The sequence below is a fragment of the Prinia subflava genome, chromosome 1 (genome assembly GCF_021018805.1).
Source record: "Prinia subflava isolate CZ2003 ecotype Zambia chromosome 1, Cam_Psub_1.2, whole genome shotgun sequence".
Classification (NCBI taxonomy): domain Eukaryota; kingdom Metazoa; phylum Chordata; class Aves; order Passeriformes; family Cisticolidae; genus Prinia; species Prinia subflava.
In genome coordinates, this window is record NC_086247.1 from 108,467,347 (window position 1) to 108,486,037 (window position 18,691).

Genomic DNA, 18,691 nt, shown 5'->3' on the forward strand with positions numbered 1-18,691 from the left:
AATTATGAATGAAACTTCACATCTAAAATGCTGTCTTGATGATGACTCACAGTGTAGGTAAATGAAAAAGACTCTGGCTAAACACAGAACCTTGTCAGCATGGTCCTTTTTTCTGTCCTTTAAGATAAATTTTCAGACATCAAGATTTGGGAAGGGCATCCACTGAGCACTGATGATGTTGAGAATCTTCAGTCAAACTTTTTTTTTTTTGTGGCTTAGGGAGACTTATTAGACTTTAACACATCAAGGTTGGACCTGAGCATCAGCAGGAGATACTGCTGGCTGTATGCCAGAGGGACCAGGCTGTTTTTGATGAATGTGCTATTTAGTGAGTCCCCTGTGCCCGGTAAACTATTCCTGCCGGTATTTGGAAGCTAGGTGGTTGAGTGGGGGAAAGTGTCTGAGTATGGGAAATCCCTGCTCCCTGTAGTGTTTAGTTGTGGTTTCTGTGTTTCCTTTTCCACCAGCTAGCTTCCCTAGCTTCCTGTTCTGCCTGTCACTCAGCTGTTTTTGGAAGTGTACATGGAATAAAACTCCCCTCCCGGCCTCCTCTTCTGTCTCTTTCACATCTGTGGCTTGGCTTGAGGATGTCCCTCTGGGGAAGCAGGAGCAGGTGGAGGGTTGCTTGGGTACTCACCTCTGCCAGAGCCCAAGGGAAGTGTGCGCACACCTGCACACAGGGAGGCATCCTCCTCCTTCACCACCTTCCTCACCTTACCCCTTCTTATTTTTTAATCACAATGAGAGATACTTGCCTTACAAAGTACATTATCTGGCAAATAAACTGCTTTTACTGTACCTGCTGATTTTAGTCCCCACGTAGCTCCAAATAATTTTAAGTTGCTTGTTCTGGCAAAATGAGGCTTTTCTTGTTTTCCACTGCAAGTGGGGCTGACAAGTGGTAGGGCACCCAGGTTTGCCTGAGGAGAAGGAGCTCCTCCTGATCTGGCCTCATGCTGGGAGGCTGGGGCTTGCCTGCCTGGACTTTCATTTAGGATCAGGCCTATAGCAATTCATTTGTTTTTCAAGCATAGCACATATCCTTGGGGATTATCCCTTCCCACCAATTAAAGTGAGTGAAAGGCTGTTCTGACAGAGAGGTTTTCTATTATTTATCCATACATGCTGATAAGAACATGTTTATGTTTTCATTTGAGTTTCCCTTAAGTGTTTGGGTGTTGAAGTTTGTTATTTATATTAAGGTCAAAATGCTTTTTTGTTATAAGAAGAAAAATAAAATTAGCAGAGCGCTTAGTCCTTTCTGTCTCATTGCTGCCAGAATTGTTCTGGAGTGGCTGTTTCCTTTCTGGGGCTGTTGTTTGTTTGCTTTGGGGTTTTGTGTTTTTTCATATTTGATTTCTGTGCTTGTTTGTACAATGTGGTATCAGGAGACTGACTGCCATTCGTCTCCTATCGTATGAGAAACCAGCAGAGAAAAAGACTTTCTTTATTATGTGAGTTGAAGCAGTTACTGACTAAGCAAGAGAATGATGTTCAGACAAAGTAATAATGTTTTAATTATTTGACTTCTAGCCACAATTTACAAGCTGGCAAGAATTTGAATTTTGATTTTATTAGTCTGGTTTTGTGAAGTGCTTTAACATCTAATTTCACCTGAAATGTATATTGTGGTACTGTCTTCCTGACTGGCTGCCACAGCCATTTTCTGCTAGTATGTGGCTTACCTTGATGTCAAGAACCTTTTTTAATGCCTTATGTAATTTTCTTTTTTTGCAAGTTCCTACTACCAGCAAATGTTGGTAAATAAACCTTAGTCTCTTGTTAGCAACTCTGAAAAGTATTTTTATTCATTACTACCTTTTATATCTTTGTGATTTCTGTTTGGTTTTAATCTGTGGACATTTTTGCAGGCCAAATAGATTAAAAGTAAACAAAATCATAGATTTTTTCCATCTGCCCAAATGTATTGTTCAAACCATATTTTGGAAAGAACCACTGATGTGTGGCAATAATTTTTGCAGTGGTGGTTTGGTATTGTATGGTTCATTTTGAGCAGGCTTAGTCAAGTAAGCAAACCACAAATATAAATACGGTAGCAAGTAAATTCTTTTATGTTCAGATTTGACCTCTGAGTCTTTTCCTGAGTTTCTGTATCCCCAGAACCCCTGTAGAATCTTGTGTTCCTGAAATGAAAAGTGCTGTTAATAAAGACCTGTGTTCTTTCAGTGTTTGCAAGAGGTGCATTCGGAAAATGGACCATCACTGCCCCTGGGTCAATAACTGTGTAGGAGAGAATAACCAGAAGTACTTTGTACTGTTTACAGTAAGTATTTTGCAGGTGATGCTTGAGGTTGTCCAGTGGGAAGTGCTGAAATGCAGTGCATAGTTGGTGAAGCAGCTCCCAGGGCTGGTGTTCTCTTCCTTCGTGTTTTGGAAGAACTTTATGGGGACCTGCTGTAGGCTTCTGTTTCAGTAATTAGGAACACTGCCCCCCCACCCACCCATCCGTCCACAGCAATGGGGAAAAGGCATCACAGGAAGCATTTGTCAGGGGTTTTTGAGGTTTGTATTGATGGTTGTTCAGCACCTATTTTGTAATGTGAGTAGTGTATTGTGGTGCTGAGCTCTTTGAGGGAGGGGCCATCCTTTTACATCAAACAGTGGCTGGTAGGGTCCCAGGCCATATGCAGGGGTCCTAAATGTTATAATTGGAGGAGTATCTGTGTGGGATCATGTAATAAGAGCTGTTTCCACATCTCAGGGAGGGAGTGGGAAGTCTGTATCCCCTGGGATAAGAATTATCCACCTTTTAATTGCAAGTGGTTTATTTTTGGACTTGAAAACCAAGGAGGTGCTTGACTTCTTGTACTATATCTGTAGCATCGTGAGTAAGAAAACAGGAGTACAGACTTGAACAGTGGGTATTTCTGGAAGGTTTGAAATGTGTTTCATCAAAGTGAACTGCAAATATCCCGTGGGAGTAGAGTGAACATTACAAGGCTGAGTTTCAGGGATTTCAGGCTCTGTTTTATTAATAAATCTTTTGAGACATCTGTAGGTTTGAGGAAGTATGTTCCTATATTACTAAGCAGAAATGAGGAGATTTGCAGTTAAATGACAGACTTAGTGTTCTATGGTGTGATTTCCAAAGATGTGGATTACAGAACAAAATGAATTCCATTTCTTTCCTATGAGCAAATGGGTTGTTTTTTTACCTTGAGAAGTGAGCTAGGTGTTCTAGTCCTCTCAAAAGGATTTCAGTTTCTATTAAAACTTGATACCCACTTTTAAGCAGACTGTATTTAAGACCTAGTTTGGTTGAGAGAAACAAAATAAGGGTGGCTGGTTTTGTTCTTGGATATTCTTTTTGGCACATGAGGAAGTGAAAGAACAGCAGCATGCTCAGCTTGTGAGGAAAACCAGAATGCTCCCCTATTGCCTTTTACTGCTTCCAGAGGTGTTTCTTGTTACAAAGTCTCTGTCACTTCTACTATCTGCCTATGTTTGTCAGAGTTTGTAAGTTCAGAAGAGTAATTTTTTTAGGCTGTCTTAGTAAATTCTAATCTATGCATACCATTGCACATAGCTTTTGTTCTTTTTGTTACACACAGTTTTTATTACAAAACTAAGACCTCGTTTAAACCGAAAATTATTAAGTACAAAGTATTAAAGCCTGAGAGAAGCTTTCCAGGCCACTGGCTGGATACAAAGGAGAAAGTACTGCTTAAAAAAAAATGTATCATTTTTCTGAACCTCATACTGGACAACAGATTGTTGTTTCTCTGGGAAGCTGTATTGGTGTCAAGAGCGAGGATGTAAGCTTTGACAACAGGATACTTGTGTCCTGTACAAGTAACACTTGATCAGTGTTACTGTTCCTGGAAGTCCTGCAGTACTCAGAAAGCTGAGGTAAGGCCAGTAAGCTGTGTGGAAGGCCACTGTGGGACACAGGAGGGTGGGTTTGGGATCCAGCTGGCGTTGAATTCAGCAGTCTGCCTTGTGTTCGCTCAGAGCTGTTCGTAAGCAGAGGATGAGTCTGTGTAGTCGTGGCATTTGCCAGCTTGATAGTGCTTTTTCAGGGGAGATGGGAGAGCTTGTTTGTTTTTGGAGTTGTTTTGTGACTTGGTTTTATTTTGGAGTATTAGCACTATGCTTTTAAATAAATTGTTGGGAAGATTTGGCATATTGGTCTTTGAACTCACTTGGTACCTGTACTACATCCTTCATTTTGCAGATGTATATAGCACTGATTTCCCTGCATGCTCTAATCATGGTGGGATTTCACTTCTTGTACTGCTTTGAAGAAGACTGGACAAGTGAGTATAAACAAAATACCTTATAAAAATAACAGATTATCCTTTGAATAAGAACTTAAAATGCAATTTGCTTGTTACAGAAGAATGCTATCAAGGTTCTGCTATGCTATCTGTATTTTTTTTTTGGTCTTTTTAATGATCAGTCCTGGAACTTCATAATTCTTTTTGACCTGCTGGAATCTCTGTCCTGAAATCTCTCCTGTTGTAACTTAAAGCTGATAGTGCCTAAGGAAAAGCTGATATGTGAAGACACCTAAGGAGTATGTGTGCAATAACCTACTGTTGACATGAACACAGCACTAATTTCCTGAATGCCAGCAAAAGATAAGAAGAATGTCTATGCTTTTTTTAAAAGGTTACTGTGAATCATTCTTGCAAGACTGCCAGGAAAGCATGCTAGCTCAGATCCAAAAATCCACCCTCACAAGAACAAACAATTCCTTTCCTCAGAAAAAAATAAACCCAGCAAACCAAAAACAGAGCCCAAGCAGCTCAAAAAAGCGAAACCAAAAACCTCGGCATTCACTCTGAAGTAGTCAGTGAGTACATTTTTACAGTCAGTCAGTCTATGTTCCTAAACCACAAATGGATATAGGAAATCCTCAGTGTAATGCTGAGTTGAACAGCGAGGTGACAAAGCATGTGTGTGCACATGTACTGCTTGTGAGTTGTTTTGGAAAAGGAGGAGTTTTTTCCTTGGAATTTCAGTAGTGGTATTCAGTATAATGACTGGTTTTAGTTCATAGTACTGCACAGGATTCACATAGGAATTGAATTTGACAAGGTTGTTTGCACTTCAAAACTTTATAAAACAGCTGTCACTGGGAACATCTGCATTTGACTGCAGCGGCCAGGGCCAGAAGGGAAGGATCTATCAAAATATAGTTTCCCTTATCTCCTTTCTCAGAGCCTATTCCTGTGGGGAAAGCACTTTCATAACACTTTCCTGCCTGTCCCATGTTTAAGTGGCAGAACAGAGCTGTTAGGAGAGATGGATATGTTGTTCCAGCTGCCATGTGTTTGTGCAGATTGTGGCACTCTCTGATTATGGTGTATCCATTTAAGCCTAAGATCTCATTAGAAAAAGACAGACTTTTGGTGAGAGTCTTAGATTTTAGAAAAATCTGGAGATGTTCTGGCATTTACAGCACTCAACTATGACGTTGGCCCTGTAAGACTACTTTCTTCTGCTCCTCCTTTCTAATTATCTTCTTGAGGTTTTTTTCAGCTCTTGCTTGAATTTGCACTACTGAGAATAGGGAAAAATAGGAACTTGGTTTAATCTGACCTTCTTTAAGTTACGGCTTAGAACAGTTACAAAAGATAGCACACCCTGGTTTTATGTTGGTGCTACATATGCCCATGTCCTGAGTGCCAGCTTGAGATTTCTAATGGACTTATCACTGTGGAAAATCTGTTAAGTCTAAGATTTAAGAGACAGCCTCCAGGTGAAACAGAGGAGAATGGTGGCCTAGTCAGTGTGCTGGGGAAACACCAAAGTGGAAAAGAAAGTTGCAATCTTGAAGTGTTGCAGGGCTTTTGGTGGGTTTTTTTAAACTTTTTTTTAATTTTGAGGGAGTGATCATTTTATAATTGAATGTCAGAGCTTCTCTGTGTATCTTTCTTGGAATGTATATAATTTGATAGTTTGGGTATGGGGAAACTTGTGGCTTAGCAGGTTTTTTGCAGCTGGTGCATTACTTGCTGTCTACCCTTCCAACTCCATTGTTTTGTCTTCACAGAATGTAGTTCCTTCTCTCCACCAACTACAGTGATTCTACTCATCCTCTTGTGTTTTGAGGCTCTCCTATTTCTCATCTTCACCTCAGTTATGTTTGGGACCCAAGTACACTCCATCTGCACTGATGAAACGGTGGGTGTCTCGCACTCTCTCCTTCACCCTGTCTCTCACCATTTGTACAAACAGTGCTGGGTTTTACCTCATGGCTCAGGGAGTCCCAGGTACCCTTTGAGGAGAGGTCCAGTGTAGCAGAGCTGAGCTAGCACAGTGCTGGCTGGTGCTCTCTGAGGGTTCCTGTGGGAAGTAGTGGGAAGTACACCCCTGTGTATTGCCTGGGGTGCTGTGTTGACAGGACCTCCCATTAGGTAGGCATAGGTAACCTCTCTGTAGAGAGTATTTGTCCCTGTGGATTAGAGAACCTTTTTCCTTTAATGAAGTGCTTTTACACTGGTATTGTCTGAAATTCAACTGTATGTCCTGGTTGTCACTGTTCACAGGTTTATGTGCTGGAAAGCCAAGATGAGTGGTTGGGGGAGGAATACACACACAAACAGACACACACACTTCTTTTAGCCTAGAAGATTTTCCAGCCTTAGCTACCTGTTCAACAGTTGAAAAACTCCTTCCAGAGGGAAAAAGAAAAGCAAGCAGAGTAGGCTCATGGAAGCCTGCTGGATACAGTCTGCTACAAATCCACCTAGCCATCCCTAATTTGAAGATGGCATAGTAGAGATTATAGAGTAATATTACAGTCCTAAATCCATGTATTTGCCCCCTTCTGTAAACATGGAGCTGGTGACTCCTGGGGGTGTTCCCACACTTGTGAATACTTCCACTCTTCACCAAGCATGCTCAGGTAATTGAATTAACCAGAGTGGCTGGAGAGAAGTGATCATTTTAAAAGAGTGACAACTCTTCTTTCCTCCCCTGCCTCCTTTAGGTTTCTTTCCCCTTGTTTGCCCATGGCCAGCTGAAGCTACAGTAGGTGTTTTTGCTGCTGTCAGAGAGCTGTGACTGGAATTATATGCTGTAGGAGCCCATTGCTCTGCACCTTTTTTTGCAGTGCTTTCTTTAATGCTTGGCTTCTGCAAGAGGCTGATGTTCCACCTGTCTGTGCTCAGAGATAGACTTCACTGTGCTTCTGATGGGGAGAGCCCCAAGAAAAAGTACAGTATGGTACAGATCCTGCTGAGCTTGTGTTCATCAGCGAGTGTGTAAATTAGCAATGCTGCCTGTGAAATCATATTTGAATTTCTCTATCTTTGGAACCTGTCAAGAATTTTTAGAAACTGCTTCCTACGGCTGGTCACCCAAATAAGTCCTCAGATTTTCCCTTCCAGTCTAATTCTGGGAACTCATAGATAAAGGAACAATGCCACATTCTAAAGTAAAGGAATGGAATATGGTCTTCCCCTGTTGGGTTGTGGGTTTTTATTTTTGGGTGGTACTCAATATGTACCAGTAAGGATTTTAATTTAATATGTTCCAGTAAGGATTCTGCTCCATGGAACGTCTCATTGTTGGTTTGCTAGCATTGAGCTAGCTGTATGCAAGCAGTCTGTTTTGAGCAGAGGAATATTTCCACGTGGAATGCTTCTTGGTGTGCTCTCTTGCAGTGTTCTAATTTACATTTAGAAACAGGGCTGTATTTCCCTTTTTTCACCTTTCTATTCCAGTCACTGGGAGACTTCATTCCTCCTCTTGAGTATGCTGTCCTGCCAGGGTGGTTCCTTTCTATCTGAAGGGACCCTGCTATTTTGCTGTTGTCTCTGGAGGTGACATTTACCAGCACAGCTCCTGCAGCTGACCCATGCTGTGTTCATCAGAGCTCCCAGCATCAGTACTTTGAGGCACACAGATGTACAGCAGTGCATTACTGTGTAGTGTGGGAGACACATGTAGGTCAGGAGAAACCTGACATAGCAAAAGATTCAGAGTCAAGGAACTGGGTGATCTGCCAGCTGCTGCTGCTGCCCATGGGAGAGTGATGGTCTCCAGTGACTGCTCTTACTCATTGTGCTTCTGTGGCAGCCAGGCATAAATGGCTTTCCTGAAAGACCAAATTCACTTCCTGGGCTTCAGACACAATATGGATTTTTATTTTCTTTTTAATGTTTAACTAGTGAATGTTTCAGCTGACTGCTTTATGGCTTGTTTTTGTTCTGCCTCTAACCTTTACTAAACAATGCCAATGATTTCTTCAAATCAGTATCTTATTTAACCCTCTCTCCCTGCTGTCAGCCCATGCATGTTTTAGCAGTGATTCTAATGATGATACATGAAGACGCACGAGGTAGACTCAGCTACACTGAGCCATGGGCACTTCCTGAACTTGCTTGGTGAATCTGGGAGCATTACAGAGATTATCTTTGGGTTTGTGGGGTTTTTTGATCTTTTTTTTTTTTTTTTAACTGCAAGCTTGTAATGGTTTCTTCTAAAATTTTCCATCTGTTTAGCACATAATGCATTCAGCCATTAAAGCACATACTTTTTGTTTGGTTTTAAGTAGTGGGGTTTTTTTATTGGCATCAGAGGCAATTGGATGGCAGTCTTAAAATGGTTCTGAAGTATGTGGGTCTGAAAGCAATTTTATTTCCAAGGAACAGTTTCTAGCTGTAGTATTTTTAAATATAAAACAGTGAGAAGAAAAGGAAAGACAGTAGAGATGCATTTGTATTTTCTCTGTCCTTTGGATAAGGGGTAAGTGAGAGTAGACCTTTCCCCGAATCCAGAACTACAAAACCTGAGTATTTGACTGAAAATGTGATATTTCTGTTTTCAGGGAATAGAACAGTTGAAAAAGGAAGAGAGAAGATGGGCTAAAAAAACAAAATGGATGAACATGAAAGCAGTATTTGGCCATCCGTTCTCTATAGCATGGCTTAGCCCATTCGCAACACCAGACCAAGGAAAAGCAGACCCGTACCAATATGTGGTCTGAGGAATTCCTGACCAGCATTTCCACTAAAATAGAAACATATTACAGCACTACTGTTACAAATTTTCCATGAATGTTTAAAACAAAAAGCAAAATGAACTTTTTTTATGTCTATTAAATGGCTGATAATTGCAGAGGAGAAAAAAAGCCCTGTATTCCACCATTTTAGATAATTCTATATCTCTGGCTGAAACTGCTGCTGCTTTTTTTATTCTTTTCTTTTTTTCCTTTCTTTTTTATCACATTAACTTCACTGGCATTTGTTCCTCTCTGCTTTCTGTATGGCATAACTAATGTGAAGGGGATCCTCTCTTCTCTGTTATGACCCACCTCTTCTGAGCAAATTCTCATGCTGTCTCCTGACTGTGATGAGCTCTGTGGATGACATGTGAGTGCCAACAGCCCTACACAGACACCTCTGGACTCCCTGAAGGAGCACATTGCTCTTTCCTAAGTGAACTTGAACGGGAAGCAGATACTTCATGTACCAAAAGGTGCAAGACCAGAAGGCAACAGGGCAAGTGAGCCAGTTGACCTGGTGATCACAAACAGTTAAAGTACTTAAACGTTGCCAACACCAGTTCCCACTCCACCCTCCTTTTTCCTTCCAGCCACAGAACTGATTCCATCTTTCTGGCATTATTTTATCTGTTCCCTCCCTTGTGTGCAGGAAATTGTTGCCCCTTTAGGATAACTGTGGCAGATTTAGAAGACTGTTTGGATTATTACATGCCTTACACTTCCAGGAAAGAAAGCAAGCTAATTTTCAAGTGTTTAGAATAGCAGAATCATGTTTTTTGGTGTGTGTTTGTCTTGGTAAATGACTTGTTAGAGCAATGCCTGCTAAACAGTGTTAACGTGAAAAACTGACATGAATGCCCAGATTATTATAAAGACTAATATTGATGGGATGTGTAAGTGTTCCAGGGTGATTGATTCTATATTGTTAGCATTGCCCTGGTTTAGAGCTTTGTGAATCTTTTCTCCTGTTCATGCATACATGTGTATGTGCATAAACACACACACATATATGTGTAAAGGTTTGGAACCGGGAAATATTTATGGTAAGGAGCATGCATGCTGTTATGAACTGTGTGGTGATGAAAAGTGGGAGGGACAGAAGGCATTCCAAAAACGGGTAGAGCTAAACCATTCATAATTCCAACTGTTAGTGTTAATTACAACATCTTGTGTTGAGGCAGGAATTTTATTATGTTTTTGATTCACAACTCCCATGGGCTCATCAAATGAATTGCAAACAAGGGGAATACACAAATCAGCTGTGTTTGTGACTTCCAAGGAATCTTTTCTTTCCTTGGTTTAAAATATTTTTTTGGAAACTGACCTGTTTAGACTGCTTCAAAGCCACCGGGAAAGGGAGAGAAATCAGGGAAGGAAAAATTTAATGGATGTCTCATTTTGGAAGTAATGTGAATGCTGCATCTTTTCAATCTGTCAATGCTTCCATATGGAAAACAAATGCAATAAAACTTTTCCAAAAACTTGTTTCCTGTTCTTTCTTTCTTCGCTCCAAATCTTGGGAAAAATCTGTAATGGTTTTCTGAACTTTCACTTCCGTATGCAAGCAGGCAGAAGCATATAAGAGTTAATTAACTTCAGTGTTCAACTTCTAAGTTGAAAAGTGAGTTAATTGGTAATTTACTGATCTGTTAATCAGTGGTTTATTTCACCAGCTGGGAGAGGCTGTAACTCTGCATTGAGTATGTGATGGTGTTTCTCAGAGAATGCTCCCAGCTTAATAGTTAAGCTGGATCTTCGGCCATGGTCAGTCCAGGCAGTGCGACATGTGCAGGTGATAATTTGAACTGGCAGAGAATCTGGCCCTAAAGCTGCCTTGATGCAAAATCAGGTCTATTGAGAGGAGAGGCTTCAGTCACCTAAGCAGTTAACTAGTGAACACATCTCTCTATAGTTCACTGCTTCAAAAAGTGTTTTGATTACAAATGCTACATTCCAGTCTGGGTTTATTTTAATTACCCTTATTACATATGTGTTCTGGAGGAAGATTAATTAAATTGTTCTGGCCTTTTGACCATTGTGCAAAAATGTGTAACTACTGAGTTTTTCTTGTTTCAAACCAAGTGCAGATTATTCAACAGCATTATATAGTACTGATACTTTCAGTCAAATTGTGTATTTTATTTTTTAAATGAGGCACCATCACAGAAATGCCAGCGGTACCTGTTGTTTCTGTGGTGATAACCTGGGCTGTCAGATTCCCTTGCTGTATGACTTTGTGTGATGCAATTTGAATGGTACTATAAGTCAGTATTAATATGAGAAGGACAGACTTACTGGTTTGCTGATGGTCAGGACTACCTGATTTCAGGTGCTGGTTCTGTTTCAGTGTGGTCAAGAGAAATTGAAGGACAAACTCAGTCAGAGCATTTCTGCTTTAGAAAACTAAGTGGTGCTCCATGCAGAAATGTGTGCAAGGAACTGCTGTAAGACAAGTTCTGCCTTAATCATGCTGTCCAATGGCAATGCTTCTCATGTCTTCTCCTTAACCATCAGTTTGTCTCCACGCTTGTCTTTTTGGTTTGCTCTTTCCTTTCATATCTTAAAAGTGCATTGAAGGAAACGAATGCATTTTTTCTAACATTCAAGAGCTGTCCTGCAGATTGCCTCTGGGTCAGACCATGCAGCCCACCATCCTCCTCTGGCTCTGGGCAGGAGCAGATACCAAGGGTAGTAGTTGAAGAAACAGGATATTATCCTACAGCATCACGGTGGTCACAGGTCAACCTCGTCTAACTGGTCCCCATGTTTGCAATGTTGTGCCTCTTACTTAAAGAGGAATGTGCAGTATTTTTTATTTCTCAGTGTATGTCTTTTCAGTATTGGTTCAAAATAACATGATTTGAAATAGGGAAAGATGACCCTTTCTAAGCACTTTTTTTGTTTATTAAGTGGAATAGCTGCATGATGGGAAAGAGAAACAGGCATTGGTTTAATTCAATACACAAAATTCTCACTTTCTAAAATAGTGGTGAGAGGTTTATGTCAGTATATTTATTTTTTTAAAGTTTCATTTAACAGTAATGAAATGTCTTCAACAGCTGTGCATTCCTTCCATCTCCCTTAGATTCTTTTTAAGGCATAACCTCATGCCCTACTGACCGTGTGGCCAGCAGCCAAAATTAGATCAAGATACAATTATAAAACTTCTGTTTATTTTGAATACATGCTGTGAAGAGATTAGTGAGGTCAGGCTGGGAGAGAGAAAGGATGCCCCTGGCTGTTGTGATGAACTGCTCCCTGACTGGCATTAGCACAACCTCAGCCTGACCTTGCTTATTGCCTTGGTTAGCAGATGCTGATAGGAGCAGGTGAGCAGGGTTTTTGGGGGGGAGGGAATGAGGGGCTGCTGCCCAGAAGTGTTCAAAATCTGTATTCCCAGTCTAGATGGCAGCAGGGATTGAAACGGATTACACAAATGACTGTGGGCAGGATTGAAGCTTGTGCTCTCAGGGAAGGGTTTAAATGCCTGCTGTCTGTCTCTCCTCCTGCTCTGTGCTACTTGTTTTCCTTCTCTCTAGATGCTCACACTGTAAGTGCTCCAGCCGTGCTCCAGCGTGCAGCCAGTTTGTTCTAACACACAGGAAATCTCTGCAGTTTACTAAGGAACAGCACACAACCAAAGATGGTCTCCTTGAGGCTGCCAAAGCCTCTGCCTCCTGGTTGCACAGCCACTGGGTGCTGGAAGTGCAGTATCCTGGAGGAAAAGCTCATGGTAGTGCTAGAACACTTTGCCAAGGGGTGTGCTGTGCACAAACTGCTGCTCTCCATCTTGCCCAGCAGGGAGGTAAGGTCGGGCCCTGGCTGTGGCACACCAAGTGCAGCATCCCAGGGGACCAGAGGCTGCAAGGGATTTTCCCTGGAGTACTTGAAATGGTGCATTTGCAAGCTTGGGAGCAGAGTGAGGTGCCACAGGCATGTGCCTAGCATTCAAAGTCCTTCAGGGCTTGAATTTTTCCCAAATTAGAACCCTGAGGAATCCCAGTTTGGTCATTTGCATCATTCCTTTCTGCACATTTACTGCCGTTAATTCAGCATGAGAAACAGGGCATGAATGAAGGAATGGAGTTCACAAAAGCTTTGCACGCAGTGCTTCTGTTTATGGTGTGTTTTCTCCTGGGGCTGCTCGTGCCAACTCACTGTTATTGCAAACTGAGCTGCTGCTGTTGTGTTATTTGTGAGGCTGACAGCGAGTGCAGCTGTGGTGCTGCTGAGCTGCTGTGTGTATTCCTTTCCCCTCACTGCAAAGCTTTCAATGTTTTGTGTGTTGTCAAGAAAAATCTGTAGAATTAGAACGTGACAAGTGTACTGTTCATCTAGCTCTTCCAAAACTGTTCTTTCTTAGAGTTTTAACTCAATTTGCGTATTTTTTTCCTTTCCTTGAATTTCTCAAAACTTGGATCCAGTATTCTTGCTTCTCTAAGAACAGACTTCCTGTGTGTTCACTTGTATATCATCACAAGTGCATCATACACAGCTGCAGATCTGACATGATCTCTTATATGATGCAGAAGATGGGCATCAAAAACTGTGCCCTATTTCACACAGTGGTAGCCTTAAGAAAATCATTAGGGAAAATAAATTTTAGTTCCCTATTTCTACATGGAGAAAACTACCAGGAAAAAAATGTTGCTGCCTAAATTTGATGGATCTGTTCTTTAAGTGCAATCAAAATGTTTGCTTTACTAAAAGTGATGTTCTTGGAGGGAGAATGTATCAGAATAGTGACTGACCAAGGCTCTGGTCCCATTTAGAAGCCTCCACTTCAACCTGTACAGATTTTCTCACCTCTCCAGCAGGTTATCTGGCTTGCATTGTGATTTGTCTTCGACACTTTGGTAAATGGAAGACGTGTTCTTAAATATTTGCTCTTAACTGGCACAGAGTGAACTTCTAGTCTCTAGCCTAGATGTGGTGGTGGTAAATTGCTGATCACTGGAAAAAGGTGCAGTATTTTGTCTGTGTCTGAACTATTGCAAAAAATGACCAAACGAGGTGAAACTCTTAAGTTGTAACTGTATTTTGTCTCTCCTTGGAAGGGTTCAAAAAGCTATGTGAGAAGAGGCCCATGTTTCTCAAAAGGCTGGCTTTTCAGAAGCCATCTCTATACCCTAAAAATCAATAGCAACTGATGCCAAAATACATCAGGAAGATTCAGGCTGTCCTGAATCTGATCTTGTGTGAGGGTTTTTCTGTTAAATCTGGAGATGAAACTCTCAGTGATGCAGAGTGTCTGTCTTGTTAACTAAACTGGAGTAGCATCAGCCTGGCTCTAGGCAGGCAGTTCTGCATGTGCTACAATTCCTGCTGCCCAAATACCTGCTGTGAGATGACCATAAACTCTTCTCTTCTTGCAGGGTATCGAGCGACTTAAAAACCAGAAGCCAACCTGGGAGAAGATCAGCGGCTGGGAAGGAATGAAGCTGGCGTTTGGAGGTGCCTTCTCCCTGGGCTGGTTCAACCCCTTCTCAAACCTGAACTGCAAGAGCCCAGCGCCAGCTGAAGCAGTGGCAGCAGCTCCTGCATCTGAAATAATGACCCAAGAAGAAATCGAGCAGTTTCTGGCTCGAGATGTTGCCATCCAAATGTCACATGAATAAGCAAAGCGTCCTTTTCCTGGAACACCTTTCAGGTGGTTTGGTTTTTTATATATATATAATTACTTGTGCTGGAGATTTAAGGGTTGTTTTGTAACATACTTTCTGGTACATTAAAAAATTCAGGAGTATTGGTCTGGAACAGATACTACAGCACTAGCAGAAGCAATGCAAATCTCCAGAGAGAGCTTCATAAGTGATGTGGTTCATAAGCTCCTTTTCAGACCTGTGTCAATGGCTTCATTGATCTTTTCTTACATGGCCTTTAAGGACATTTTATAATTGTAAGATAGATTGGCTCCAGTTCCCAGAAATGTGCCATCCTAGGGAGTCTGGTTAATCATTTGTTCTTAACAGCCCTTTGGAGGACTAAATGTGTGATGGCGAGATTAGCCAGCTCTGAAGGTTTCCTGGAAAAATGCATCCTCCTTAGCCCAGCCCATCCCATCCCATGGCTGCTGCTTCTGGGTTATGAATGCTGCTGGTGCCCTGGTCTTAGCAGAGGTGGGACACAGGGCTATGGGTGCAGCAGATGGGTGAGCTCACCCTGGGTGGGATTCCTTTGGGCTCTGAAATACCTCCAGGGGTTAATTTTTGACCTCTGTGCTTGTGAGACCACCCAGGACTGGTGGTGCTTGTCAGAGGTGGTGGTGGGCTTGTGAGGGAGCATTCACCCACGGCCAGTACAGCCAAGAATGGGCAAATGTTGGCTGGGATGTCGAGCTGCTGGTGCTGGTGGGGGGAAGCTTTTCCCCAAGGATGTGGTTCACGTGTAAGATGTGTGGAGTGGGAGCTGCCTGGCTGAGCTCTGCAGCCCAGGAAGAAGGGAAGTGGTCTAGGCTGGGCACCAGGGCTGTTAGTGCAGTCAAAGACAGGGCAATGTGAACACCCTGTGATGGAAGCACTACCTCTCTCCATTTGACTTGTCTAATTTAGAGGTTTCTCTTCTTTTCTTGGTAGCTAGAGTTGATAGAGAATGAATATGCCTCCTAATCTTACTGGGGTTTAACACTGTCCTACTAGTACGTACCATCACGCCGGGTTTCCTTACACTAATCTTGCAGCCAGCCCCTGGAGAGTGCTGGTGAACCTGTGGAAGGAACACCCAGCACTCCAAGAGGACATCACTGCAGGAGGCATGGTTGCAGCGAAGTCCTGCAGAGGTGTTGCCAGCTGCTGCATTCAGATGCGTTGCAAACACTTGGCATCCTCCAGATGTCAGGCTACCTTTAATTTCGACTGTTCTTGATTTGTGTTTTCTTTCTTCTTCTTCTGTCACATCCCTTAGAATTTAATTGTCATTAAATTCTTAGATAACTAGAAATATGCTACTGGTTTCCCCCCACAGAACATGCTTGCTTTTATCTCCCCCTCCCCCATAACCTGAACCAAAGATAACTGCTTCCTCTCAAAAAGAAGAGAAAGGAGTTTTTGGGATGAAAGCATGGTATTGTGAAAGACCTATATGAAGTTTTTATTATTTATAGGACTAATATCAAACGGAATTTGTGCAAGATTTTTTTTTTCTGTTTATTTTTAACCCCTCAGCATCTTTGCAATAATTAGGGCTACTGTTGAGGGATGAGATTCTCCCCTGGGCTTGTCCTCTGCCACAGAAGTCCCTTTTTCTGGCAAAGGTACTGCGAACAAATAGAGTGCCTTGACTGTTAGGAGGACAGCTTCACCAAAATCCAGGGGGTATTTCTGAATAGTTATCCAATCCCCTGTTCCCTCTGGATGTCTCTTCTCTATGTCAGTGAAAAGAAGATCTAGAAAACATCATTAGGAGTTGCATGTTTATAACCTTTGGGATAAAGAGAAACACCACCCGTTTGAGGGGAAATGAGATCCTTTCATGTCATTGAGACATGAGGTCTTGAATGTCTCCAACACCCAGTACAGCAGGGTGTTGGAAGAAGCTCTCCTCCTTCTGCACTAGCTCATGTTCATCTCTGTCAGCATCCCACAGGAAAGGGACATCAGGGACACACACAGGTCTGTAAGGGATTTCCTGTAGGGAGCAATGGGGATGTTGAAAGAGGAGGAGTGCCCTTTTTAGCTGATGTTTTCTGATTTTGGCTTGCTGCTCTGCCTCTGCAGCCAGTTAACACCCTGCCTCTGGTGCTGTGTCTGCAGTGGGAATGGTGCTACAGGGAGGAACTAGTCCATGGCTGAAAATCGCCTGGAGGCAGGGGTGTAGGGATGGCAGCCTGGGAGAGACCCCTGTGCGCTGCGTTCCACGGATGCTTCCTACGACAGGGACCCTACTATGGGACATGGCTTTGGGTAGGCATGGATGGAGGCAGCCCAATTTCTCCTCCGCCCTCAAACCTGGTTCACCTCATCATGGGAACAGTTGTCATTTGCTTCCCCACCTCTCCTGTTGTTCCTCAGGTGCTGGCATTTCTGGGTTTGGTTTTTTTAATAGGGAAACAGAAAAGTAGTGTGAACGGGGAGGGTAACAGTCGCAACAGTCACCTCCCCTCCTCCAGTTACAGTCTGAGTGAGAGAGGGACGTGTCCCTGTGCCTTACACAGAGCATGGACAGCCAGCTCCAGCTGTGGTGCCCCCAAGATGTGGCAGGGTGACTTCCTGTGCCCAGCAAATCCATTCTGGTGTTTCTTGGCTATCAGTCTCCCGTGTCCCCTTCCATACCTTGGTGTGCCTCCTTTCTGTCTCAATATAGTGTGACAACTGCCAAAAATCACAAATCTTCACAAGTTGGAAAAATCTGTTTTATCCACAGCTTTTGTATAAACCTCCTTCTTTAATGACTGACTGGTAGCTTGAGACCAAGCACGATTTTCATTGAATTGAAACTATGCTCACTGTTTACCTTCCCTTCCCTCTACACACTTCCTGCCCTTTGTTAGAGCATGCCTCCATATTCAGACCATGCTGCTATGGTCCTGGGTCCCAGGAAAGGCATCCTGGAGAGCCTGCTCATAGTGCCCTAAATTTGGGCTGGGGAGGATGCTCCCCCTGCACTGCTCAGTGGGACATGGTCTGCTGAAGATCCCACCACTGCTCTGATGTGAAGTGTTAATATAGGATGGACAGAGTCATGGCGTATGTGGAAAGTGTTCTCGTACTTCTCACCTGGTGTCTTCTACAGCAGGTTTTTATGCAAATAGGGAATTTACATACCTTGATAAAATACATTTTTTTTGCTGTTTGTAACTGTTTGTGCCTTTGGTTGCTGTTGCACTTTCTAAAGAACTAACACTGCATCTGCCAAGCACCACCTGCTCCTCCCTGCTCTGCGGACATGCTGCACATGGACCCTGTGCCCGCGCTGCCTGTGGAGAGGAGCTCCCACTCCCTGCTGTGCCACCACAGGAGGTGGCCTTTCAGGGACCCTGTGCTGCTGTGGAGCAACACAGCACTGGGCAGAGGGCCAGCAGGGGTCAGGGCAGCCACCTGCATGCTCCTCTGGGAGTTCCCCTAATCTTTGAAACACAAGAGAGTGGTTAACGCCTTTTTGTGTTTTTATGTCCTTCCTTTTTTCCCTTTTTATGGGCTGGCGCATAACCAGATGTAGTCACCATTTCTTTTTTCCACTCTACTGCCTTAATGCTTGAGCATTTGCCTTTTAAATAAACAGATGAATTACCCTCTATACTACCGTGTGACCTGATTTCCTCTTTACTTGTGGAAACGCTGGCAAACCCAGTGCCACTCTGCTGCTGGCCACGCTGTGGGACAGAGAAATCCGAGCTAAAGGTGGGCTCAGGAGTTGCTGGGGTGTGCAGTGCAGCAGCAGGCTCCAGCTGTGCACAGCTGTTGTCTTCTCCAGTGTGACTATGGCTGGAAGGGCTCCTGATGTACAGGAGAACATCGAGGTTCTTTCTGTAGTCCAGCTGTGTTTGGGGTGGAAGGGGAAGAATAGGGGTTGTACATTTCTAGGGAAGCAATAGTAATGAATGCTGCTGGAGATGGCACCTCTTCCAAAATGCCTGAAAAAACCACAAAAGAAGTGGGATAGGAAGACGTATGAAAAATGGTGTTTGGGGAGACTGTGCTGGGTTTGCTCTTTCTGAGCTCTAAAGACAAGGAAAGGCACATGCTGGTACAATCCCCAGATGGTGAGCTGGGAGGA

At 43.0% G+C, this 18,691-nt stretch overlaps 1 protein-coding gene across 4 annotated transcripts in view; it reads left to right on the forward strand.

The window, feature by feature from the left end:
* Nucleotides 1-18,211, forward strand: part of ZDHHC3 (zinc finger DHHC-type palmitoyltransferase 3) — a 37,986-nt gene extending 19,775 nt beyond the window's left edge. For 3 of the 4 annotated variants that reach the window (XM_063407034.1, XM_063407043.1, XM_063407052.1), the window contains exons 4-7: nucleotides 2,188-2,284; nucleotides 4,196-4,277; nucleotides 6,020-6,150; nucleotides 14,353-18,211. In XM_063407034.1, the coding sequence (XP_063263104.1) occupies nucleotides 2,188-2,284; nucleotides 4,196-4,277; nucleotides 6,020-6,150; nucleotides 14,353-14,595 (553 nt within the window). In that variant the 3' untranslated portion in view covers nucleotides 14,596-18,211. Of the gene's footprint in view, nucleotides 1-2,187; nucleotides 2,285-4,195; nucleotides 4,278-6,019; nucleotides 6,151-8,800; nucleotides 10,459-14,352 lie in introns of those variants that run through there. The other variant, XM_063407061.1, reaches the window with a different exon arrangement.
* The last annotated feature ends 480 nt before the right edge of the window (nucleotides 18,212-18,691 follow it).